Source organism: Peromyscus eremicus, chromosome 11 (assembly GCF_949786415.1).
Source record: "Peromyscus eremicus chromosome 11, PerEre_H2_v1, whole genome shotgun sequence".
In the NCBI taxonomy this organism is placed as follows: Eukaryota; Metazoa; Chordata; class Mammalia; order Rodentia; family Cricetidae; genus Peromyscus; species Peromyscus eremicus.
Window position 1 is genome coordinate 1,062,248 of NC_081427.1, and position 10,761 is coordinate 1,073,008.

General features: G+C 51.4%; 1 protein-coding gene across 1 annotated transcript in view; it reads right to left on the reverse strand.

Moving 5' to 3' along the window:
* The window catches only part of Lpcat1 (lysophosphatidylcholine acyltransferase 1), a 53,430-nt gene extending 45,916 nt beyond the window's left edge, over window positions 1-7,514 (reverse strand). The window contains exon 1 of the mRNA XM_059276252.1: window positions 7,316-7,514. Within this exon, the coding sequence (XP_059132235.1) occupies window positions 7,316-7,450 (135 nt within the window). The 5' untranslated portion in view covers window positions 7,451-7,514. The remainder of the gene's footprint in view (window positions 1-7,315) is intronic.
* Between the last annotated feature and the right edge of the window lie 3,247 nt (window positions 7,515-10,761).

Consider the following 10,761-nt stretch of genomic DNA (forward strand, 5'->3'; position numbering starts at 1 on the left):
CGTTCAAGGATACAGCCAGCATGGAGACACACACCTTTAATCTTTAATACCAACCATAGAAGACCTGGAGGTCTGTATAGACAGGCAGTGATGAGGAGGTCATGTGGTTGGGTTTACAACCAATGAGAAGGCAGAACAGAAAGTCAATAAAAAGACAGACACACAGGAAGTAGGTCTCTTGCTGAGGGGAAGGACTACAGAGGCAGGAAGGGTAAGAAGGAGGTTTTTAGTCTCAGCTCCTAGCTACTGCTCTGACTTCTTGGGCTTTTAACTCTGCATTTGGCTCTGTGTTTCTTATTTAATAAGATGGTTACATCTACAAACATGCTCTGTTGCAGCTTATACAAGCTCTGTGGGTGAGAACCCATGCCTCTAGCACACCCTGAGCTCCCTGATGGAGAAGACCCTAAATACTACCAACTCAATACCACATGGACAGCTTATTTGTTTTAGCTGGTCAAGAAAGGAGGTGTATTGGGACTGTCTTTGGGTTTCTATTGCCGTGAAGAGATACCATGACCACAGAAACTCTTATAAAGGAAAACATTTAATTGGGGCTGGCTTACAGGTTCAGAGGTTTAGTCTATTATTGTCAGGGCAGAAAGCATGGCAGCATGCAGGCAGACACAGAGCTGGAGAAGGAGCTGAGAATTCTACATCTTGACCCACAGGTAACAGAGGGAGACTGTATCTCACTGGGCATAGCTTGAGTATATAAGACCTCAAAGCCCACCTCCACAGTGACACACTTCCTCCAACAAGGCCACACCTCCTAATAGTGCCACTTCCTGTGGGCCAAGCATTCAAACACATGAGTCTCTGGGGGTCATTCCTATTCGAACCACCACAGGGACTGTGTCCCTGAGACTGGTTGTTCCTCTGAAGGATGGAGTTGACTTGATCACATGCCTCTAGTGGGAAGGTTCCCACCTCACTGACCACAAGAGCTACAGTCTCAGGGTGCTGGCCGGAATAAGAGACCTGTGAAGAGTAGGAGAGGATGAAGTCAGCTTGGGAGGGGGCTGAGCTTTTGGGAACTTCTGAGGCCATGTGAGAAAGTCAAAGAACACCTGGCAGGACAGACTACAAAGTAACCAAGAACTCTTTCCTGTAGGTGAGACTTCCTGTGGGATAGGTGGACCTGGGGTTTGATCTGTCCATAGCAGTTGTCCCCTTACAGGCTAACTTGGCAGGCAAAAAGACCCTAAGAGACTCCTAAAGTGTGGCTCTTGCTACCTAACTCAGCGTGAGCCCAGCTCACAGGCATCTCTCTATCTCTACGCACAGACCAACACAAGCTCTCCTCTCCACCACATGGCCAAGAGCCAGCCCTTGCCCTCCCAGACTTTAGGTCAGTCCAGCTCTATGTCTACTTGGGCAGTTAAATTGTGTTTTTAAAAAAAGCCTGTAGATGGTAAGTTCTTAGGGTTAATAAGTTACTCTTCTGACTGTACAGCAGATACAACTGAACAGTAATGTGCTGGCTCAGGAAAGGAGTTGTCCCCAACACGAACAGCCGACCCCAGGGGCGTGTCCCAGGTTAGGCCACAGCTAGTACCTCCACTCACTGGTCCATGCAGCATGCTGAAGGACTACCACATGGAAAAAGCCCAGGAGCACACGGATTAGCTTTAACTCATTAGAAAACTGCCATGTGGTACAATATGATATGGGCCTGCCATCACAATAAAACATGGCACTATTGGCCCCCACACATACCCGCCTCCCCAACACTGGGTTCTTTCCTCTGGGCTCATTTCCTGAGTCATTCACATCTAGACTACAGATCTAAGGAACAAAAGAGACATCAGGAATTCCAGCCAGGAGTGGTAAGGAGACTCTAACATACTGCAGCAGACCCACAAGGACTGTGTGCTGGGCAACTGTGGCCCTGGTCATCTGGGCTGGCTGCACCTGCCCTAGGTTATGTCCAATGAAACTAGATATGGAGGGGCCCTATGTTAGGTAAGTCCTCCTGGATCCTTGGGTCAGGCCTTCTGGAACGTGGCTTCGAGAGACAGGATTTGATAAAAGATTTGCCTCAACACTCAAGCCTCAGAGACCTGGGAAAGGAAGTCTGGGGGAACCCTCTCAAACACTGTGGGGGAGTAGATAACTGGACTTGTGGGCATTCTGCTATTTAGGGGAAATGGAAGCATCAGACACAAATGACTGATAAGGCCAGCAGGTGGGTCCCATGCCTGGGGTCTGCCGCTGGGTCTTGACAGCCGGCTGCTATTTTAAGGCACGAAGTTCCCGATCTTTAAAAAACAATAGATATTGGCTAGGGAGATAGCTCACTGATTAAGTGCTTGCCACTAAAGTGTGAAAAACAGAGTTTGGGATTCCCTGAATCCAAGAAAATCCCCAGTGAGTGTAACTCTAGCCTCACAAGGCAGAGATGGGATCCCCAGAGCAAGCTGACTAGCCAAACTGAACCTACTACTGAGCTCTGCATGTGATTAAGAGACCCCGCTTCACTGAATGAGATGGAAGAACTACTGAAAATGATTCCCAAGATTATCCTTGGGCCTCCACACGCATGTGCCCCCACCTGCTCACACCCGACACAAGTAAACATGCCTACAGACACGAAAAACGGAAAAAAGAAAGAAATGAGAAACAAGTCATTCAGTTGCACACAGAGTGCATCGATGCTGGCAAGGAAGAGTAAGGTTGACACAAGGAAGTATGTACAGGAGAGCTGCCTCCAGGAACAGCCTGGAAACAGCCTCAGGCTCCATGTCCATCCTGCAAGTTTCAGGCTGCCACGTGCACCAGCTTACGGAAGTCGCCAATGGTGCCTGCTTGCATGAAACTGGCATAGGCCTAGAGGGTTGGTGGTTGACCCGGGGTTCCCAGGAATCACAACTTCCCTTAAGCTGCATACTTTTTTTTTTTTTTTTTTTTGGTTTTTTGAGACAGGGTTTTTCTGTGTAGTTTTGCGCCTTTCCTGGAACTCACTTTGGAGACCAGGCTGGCCTCGAACTCACAGAGATCCGCCTGCCTCTGCCTCCCGAGTGCTGGGACTAAAGGCGTGCGCCACCACCACCCGGCGAGCTGCATACTCTTAAGCCCATTTCACAGGTTAGACATAGGTCACTGCTACTTGTATGAATGGTGATGACCAAAGGTCAGTCAGCTAACTCGTTTACCACTTGTAGATGGAAAGGATTATACTCAATTTAAATTTAAAAAAAAAAAAAAGCTTAGGGCTAGAGTCACAGCTGAAAAAGAACACAGTGTGAGACGCACGCCAGCGCCCCCCCCCCCCCCCCCCCCCCCGGTACACTAGCACCCGAGCAATTGCAGAGGAAACTGTGACACCAGCTGGGACCAGGCCCTGGACACTGTGCAGACAGGGTGGGTCTTGACATCACAACAATCTCGAGGCCAGCCCCAGGCAAGAGGCCAGAATTATATTTACATCTTCAAAAGGTGTGGGCTCTGCTGGGCTCTGCTGGGAGCTGTGACCAGGGCCAGAGGAGGCTCTCTAGTGTCAGCTCCCATCTGTGCTGTGGAAGGTGACACTCTACCTAGGCCTTATGTGGGGACCAGGCTGTGCGCACAGAAAAGTGCAGAGCACGGTCTACAGCCAGACAAAAGCCAGCTGTCACTGCTAACACCAAGGGCCGCAGTAGGGAAGCCCGCAGAGTTAAAAAGTAAAACAAAAAGCAGGACTGGGGTCGGGCAGATGGTTCAGCTAGTAGAGTGCTCACTGCACAAACACAACCTGCGTTCAACCCCATCACCCACACAAAAGCCAGTGATGGCAGTGGGTGCCCGTCTACCCAGTGCTAGGGAGGTGAAAGGACAATCTCTGCAGTTCTTTAGCCAGTCTAGCTGAACTGGTGAATACCAACTTCAGTAAGAGACCGTGTCTCCAAATGTAAGGTGAGGATTGATAAAAACACTCAAATGTCAACCTCTGGCATCATGTACGTGCACATGTGTATACACACACACACACACCCCAGCACCAAATCAGCAAGGGCAACAACAAAGTTATCCACCGTCCCTTATAATCTGACATGAGCACAAGGACATTCAGATGGGTTCTTCTAATGACACTGGGTTAAAACAGGCTCCACGCCTTAGCGACTGCACAGGCCTGTGCTTTCCAGTTGTACATTTATGCATTAAAGTGTATACTTATAAAGAAACACTCAGGCTGCTAAAAGTCCAAATTCTAAAAGGCTGTAAAAGTGAAAGTCAGGTCTTTCCCTGGACTATTTCTTCCCACTGTTCAGTTACCACTTTCTAGAACCTCAGAAAGACTACTGGTTGGCTATACATGAAGACTCCCTAAAAGGGCAGGTAGACGTCTACACGAAGGCATCACACTGCTGTGATGGGACAGTTCAGTCCTCATCTGTGACACAGGAACTCAGGCTGGCCTTCCGCCCGTCTCTAAGGCTTAGAGTCTAGGGGCTGTAGCTAACAGTGACCAAAAGCCAGGCACAAGGAAACAACCTTGGGTCTTCCTGAGACACACAGGCACCAACAGAGGTGGGCCATCAGATGCCACGTTGCTAGCACAAGTATGCATTCTAAGCCTGACCTGGGCTCCAGGCATTCTGGGAAGGGCCAAGCACTGTGCAGCCAAGCCAGCTACTCCAGCGTCTCACCTCTCCTCCCTAAGTCTGCAGAACACCTGCACCTCCACGCAGCATGGTGGCCGGCAACAGGATCTTTTAAATACAGAGTACCCCTCACTAAGTCTCCGGCAGTGTCAGCAGGCCATTGCCCTCCCTGTGCCCATAGGCCCGGGGCCTGGGGGCTAGATACAAATGCAGGAGTGGCAGGATCTCGTGTGTTGTCAGGACTTTGCTCTGGCATCACCATTCCTACTGGAGTCGGGCTACAGCGACAGCCCAGCTGTGCTCTGCCTGAACTCAGACACTAGAAGAAAAAGCCTGCCAGAAGAGACTTCCAGTATTTAGGCAAATTCTTCTCGGGGCTCTGAAGTTAGGGCAGAACTTGTCAGCCACCTGACCTCACTATCGCCTTCTCTGGGATGGGCCTGCAGCTGCCTCTGAACCTGCACTCAACCAGGACTGGCCCCAGGAGAAGGTGGCTCTGCTGTCCAGGAAGTCAACTCCGATCTAGTCAAATTTCAAAATTGGGAAAACCCATCAGAGCCGGGACGGGAAATGCTTGTACCACAGAGTCCATGGGGGAGTACCCCCAAAACCCTGTGACAGAAAACCACGTTAGGACTTCAAAAACAACAAACTGAGAAGAATTTTAGCTGACAGCCCAAGACCTTCTGAGGCCTGCCCTTCGTCTGTCTCCTCGCTGTAACAGGAAGCAGCGAGTGCTTCAGACCCCAGCGTGCAGACAGATCTTAGCCTGTTATTTTCTGTCCACTCAATGCTTAAGCTGATTGCTAAATCTGTAGCTAAGTGACAGATGGGCTGCTAGGGGCTGAGGTGGCCTGTGTGTCCTTAATCCAAAGCTGCACAGTAACCCCTCCCAGGGCAGTTCAGAGCTACTTGGAGTAGGAAGTCTCTGAGCTTCAGACTTAAGGGACCTCCTCCTTAAGGGGAAGCAGGATTCCTTTGCTTGACAGGTCATCCATCTGCCCTCTAGAAAACTTTTCAATAAAGCCTTCCACAAAGACAAAGGCTCTGCAAACCACAGCTTTGGGGAATGTATAACAGAGAATCTGAGGGCATTTACAAACACGTTCTTTAGCCACAGACTGTAGTTACACACACCAAGGTTCTGAGCAGGGCCTCGTGGGCACATGCTTTTGGGCAACAAAGACCTGGTCCCAGAATCAGACTAAATGGGTTAAGACTGTGGCAAGGATGGATGTATAAGTAGTGGGGAGCGAGCCTTCTGAGAGGAAGGTAATTCTTCCAGACTGAGTAGCGAGGGGAGGGACAGGAACATAAAGTATGAGGTGGAAGCAACAGGACAGGGTGAGGCAGTGCAGATTAGGATGGGGTAGAGGCAGGCTAATAAGGCAAGGACTGGAAAGAACAATAAGGGATGTGCTGTTTAAGGTGACCAGAGTGGGGCAGCAGCAGGGTGACCAGGCTGGAATGGGGTAGGGTGAACCAGAATGGACTTGGCTAGGGAGGAGCCCCCAAATCCACAGGAGGGTTCGGGGCTCCCTTGGAGGAATATCTCAGGAAGGCTTCCAAGCAGCAGATCCAGGAGGAGGAAGAAAGACCCACTGGTTGCACAAGTGACCCGGGAGAGAGTTGTAGGGTAGGAGGTTGTGGAATGAAACAGATAATTAGGCTCAGAGATGGCTGCACCCTAAGGTCTCCTTCTGGGCACAGCCCCAGGAAGTGGGGAGCTCCAGGCAGAGTCCCACAGGCAGCTGCTTTGTCTGGCTGCAGATACAAGCAAGGAAGGGGATAAGACCTGGGGCCTGACATAAAGCAACGTTGCCTTCCCCCTCTCCAACCCCATTAGAAACTTTGAGAAGAAACCTGTGCCTGGGAAAGTGACAACCTCAACGGACTTTACAAACTTCACCTTAAAAACACCATCTCCTCTCAGAGCTGGTTCCTCATAGTTGGAACTACTACTCTGCCCATAAACCACAGAGCCACAGAAGTCTGAAACTGTGAACTCTACTCATTACATACAGAAAGGTCCCCGAAGTGACCACAGCACCACAGACCTGGTCCCAGAGTAGGAGAGGTTCCTTGTGCCAGGTCTCACAGTGAGAGCCGCTGGAACAGATAGTAACTGTGCCTGGATCCAGGTTCCCACCAACCAACCGCAGCACACCGGTTCCCTCTCACGTGGGAACTAGGTTGTATAAAGTTGATTCCCGGCACAGCCACCCCAGGGAGCGTCGCTAACAGCCGAAACAGTGTACTCGACACAGGAAACAATCCGCAAACATGGATGTGGAAATCCTCCCGCCGGGTTATGCCAGGGGGTTCGCACGTCCGCTGCTGCTCCAGATGACCATCCAGGTTCCGGCACTAGGCCCACCACATAGTCGGTCTAGCTGAGCGGAGGCGCTCGAAAGGGGCTGCTTGATGCGAGGGGACCCCCCCCCCGGCCCCCTCCGCCGCCCACCACCAGGCTTCCTGCTGGCGGGAACCCGCGCCAGGCCCCGGGATGAGGTTGTGGGGCCCAAGGGATGGAGTGTAGTGTCGGGTGCTGAAACCAAAGAGGGTGTAAGTCAGCATGCGCGCAGGCGGCGGGAAGCGGGACCCTGGCGCGGGCTCGAAGGGTGCTGCAGGGGAGGGGCGCGGCTCTCCAAGGACCGGGCGGCGCCCAGCCCCTCCCCACTGCATCCCGGGCACATCCTGGGCAGAGCACAGCAGCGCTGCGGAGAACCCACCTGGGCCTTCTGCAGGGCGCTCAGCCGCAGTTCGTGCACGAAGGGGTTCCTTCCCGGGGGCGCTAGCCGCCGCGCGTCGCCTGCCCCTGAGCTGGAGGAGGGGGCGGCCCGCGGCCCGCGGCCCCGCAGCCTCATGGCGGTCCGCGCCTGAGCACCGAGCGGTGCAGATGGAGCACAACCGACGGAGCTCAGCGGAGCGGAGCAGAGCCGAGCGCAGACGAGCAGAAGGCAGCAGAGGTAGCAGAGCGCGCGGGAGAGGGCCGAGGATGCGCGGCCGCCCGGAGGCGCAGGCGCGGGAGGGGCGGCGTGACGTGGGTGGGGCCAACGGGATGCCCCGCCCCGACAGCGCTGTGCCATGATTGCGCCTGCGCAGCTCGGGGCTCATGGACTTTCCTGGAACCCGGGGGAAGCCTGCGATTTCCCCTGAGTGGGAAGACCCTAAGCTTTGGGCCGCAGAAACGAGGCTTGTGGGCGCAGCGGCCGCTGGGGACCCCACTGACGCAGCAGAGCCGGCCTGCGCCCGCACCTGTGACCCCTTGGAAAGAGGTTCTTGGAGCGACCTGGGACTGTGCCAGGCCCGCTTCCCCGCGCAGCACTGTCCTCGCAGGCAGCTTCCTTCCCCTAACCATTGTAATCCATCAGTCGCCATCGTGGGTGAAGGGGGTACGTTAGCGGACCTTACTGTTATGCTATTAACGAGTGCTCAAAATAGCCTTCCTGTTAAAATGTATACATTTGACTCTGAATGCCTTCTGTAGTTTGTATCACTGTTTTTTAACTAGGACACAAAGCAGCTTTCCGGTCAAAATATGCACATTTGAAACACTCACAAATGTCTTTTGTTGCAACGCCAGGTGTATTTATTTGTGTATCATAGAACCTTCAACAGGCAGGTGGTGGGAGGCTGAGGGTCCAGCCTCAGTCACCAGACTGGAAGAAGGAACCAAGTTCTGCAGAATTCCGGACCCCCTTGGCTTCCTGTCTCACCTTCCCCAAAGCTGTGTTCCTGTGGACACCAGAGCTCTGAGAGACCCCACCACATCCTTTCATAGAAGCCTGTTCATGGGGTGACCAGAGCCTCTGATAACTGCTGACAGTTGTGACCATGCTGAGCCCTGTTCTGTGTTTTGAGAAGTTGGCTGGGAGGAAAATACACTTGCAGGTCACTTCAAAGCTTCATCTTGTATTCCACACCTGACTTCACCTTGAGACCATCTTTGTCCACCCTGTAAGACGAGCCTCGCAGCAGCAACCAATACACACAGCTTTTCCTCTGGGCTAAGAAGGCTGTGGAGGTCCTTTAGGATGATGAACAGCCTTAATGCTCTGTTTTGTTGCCCTGTGGCCTACCCATGAGCATTCCACTGATTCTAGCTTTTAATTCCCACTTACTCTAGTCTTAGACACAAGAGTGCAGCATCCAAGGATCTGCAGCTCCTTGTCAAGAAAACTCTAGGACACAAAGGCCTGTTTACATACCCCAAGGAAGACAGCTTACCCAGGTGCCACCTGAATCTACAGACAGAGACCTGAGGGTATCCTGGGCCAGGATTTCTGTAGCCTCAAAGCCAGGTCTCAGAGAGTTGTAGACATCTTGTATAGGTGTGTTAGCCCAGGTCCTCCAGTCACAGGGAACAGGATGGAGTCACATACACTTGATATACGTAAGCCTGGTGTGCTGGTACGTCATTATAATTGTACAAGTGAGGAGGCTGAGCTGAGGGTTGTAAATTCCAGACCAGCCTGGATTAAATAAGAAGACCCTGCCTCATTAAGTAAAATACCAACACACACACACACACACACACACACACACACACACACACACACACTATATTTGTGCTTGGCAATATGTAAGTGAGAAATGCCTACTGAGATGAGCAGAAGTCCAGTTAAAGCTCTTGGCTTGGGGACCTGTTAGAGTATGTTGTGGACTGAGTCATGTTCCCCTAAGTCCTATTGCAGTACCTGTGGAGGTGACCATATGTGGAAAGAAACGCTTTTGCATATGAGCAAGATGAATCCAATAGGTTGGTGGGACCCATCCAGTACATAAATAATGATGTCCTTATAAATGGGAGTTTTGAACAAGGAGGCACGTGCAGGAGGGGATGCAGGTAGGACCAGAGTTGTCCTGATACAGGCTACTCAACCACCCAAAGCTAGAGAGAGCTGGGAGGGTCCTTCTTTAGGGATATCAGGGAGAGCTGTCTCGACCTGGACCTTGAACTTCTGTCTTTCTGGGCTGTGAGAGGGGCACCCGGTCCCAGCCCCACAGTCTAAGCAGGGTGACTAGGCCAGGCAGGATCAGTGTTCGAGTCCCAGGAGAGGACTTGCCTTAGCTACCTGCCCTCTCTGCCTTTGTGGAAGCCCTGTGAGAAACATGGCCTTGTGGAAACCCTCAGTGGATCCTTGGGCCAATGGAGCATGTTTAGAGGAGGCTGGGGGAAGGAAATGATTTGTTTAGATCAGGTTTTGAGGAGACACAAAGTCAAGAAAGTGACTGTCCAAGGAAGACAGTCCTGCTCAGAGATCAACAAACACCAGAGGGCTAGGTGGGAAGTCCTCTGTCTTATCTCTTTGTACCGTTGTAACAAAACACCCAAGCACAGGTGGTTTATAGACACAGGACAAAAGCTTTCTTACACTTCCAAGCCCAAAACAGGAGCCAGCAGACTTGAAATCTGATGATGAAACAATCTCTGCATCCAAGATGCCACTTGAGCACGGTGTCCCCCAGAGGGGACTCCAAGTCCTCACGTAGCAGGAGAGAGGCAAAGTGGAAACTGCAAGCCCTTTTATAGCTGTAGTGGCAGAAATTTCCTTTCCTCTCTTTCACATTAAATCTGCTAGTCTTTCACTGCCTTTGTAAGGTAGGAGTGGAGATTGCTAGTTGCAGGCCTTTCTTATTTAACACTGTCCATTTTCTTATAAGCACGGCTTTGTCTGCATCCCACAGCCGCTGGCCTGCTGGTTTCCCGCTTTCCTTTGATTTTTAATTTACTTTCTATTTTCCCTGGTGGTCTCTTTGACCCATGTATTGTTTAGTTAGCTGCATAGTAATGTCCAAATATTTGGAAAGGTGCCAGACACATTTCTGTCATTAATTTTAATAACTCCTTTGTGGTCACAAGCCAGGCTCTGTGAGCTCATGGCATTGATGGCCTGTAATTATGCATTTGGGGTGGAGTGTTCTGTGAATGCTGGTGGGTTACATCGATGCATAGTGTTGTGCATGTGCGGGTCCCACATCTTCCTACACTTGTGTGACTTTTTCTGTTAATTACCGAGGCCAAGTTTATTGGGCATTTTTCTATTTTACTTTTCAATATTTTTAGCTCCTGTCTTTTGTATTTTGCTGCAATGTCCTTAGGTATGTACATACTCAGAGGGATTGTTCCTCAACTAATCAGCCTCTTTATTATGATGGAGTCTCTGACCCATCC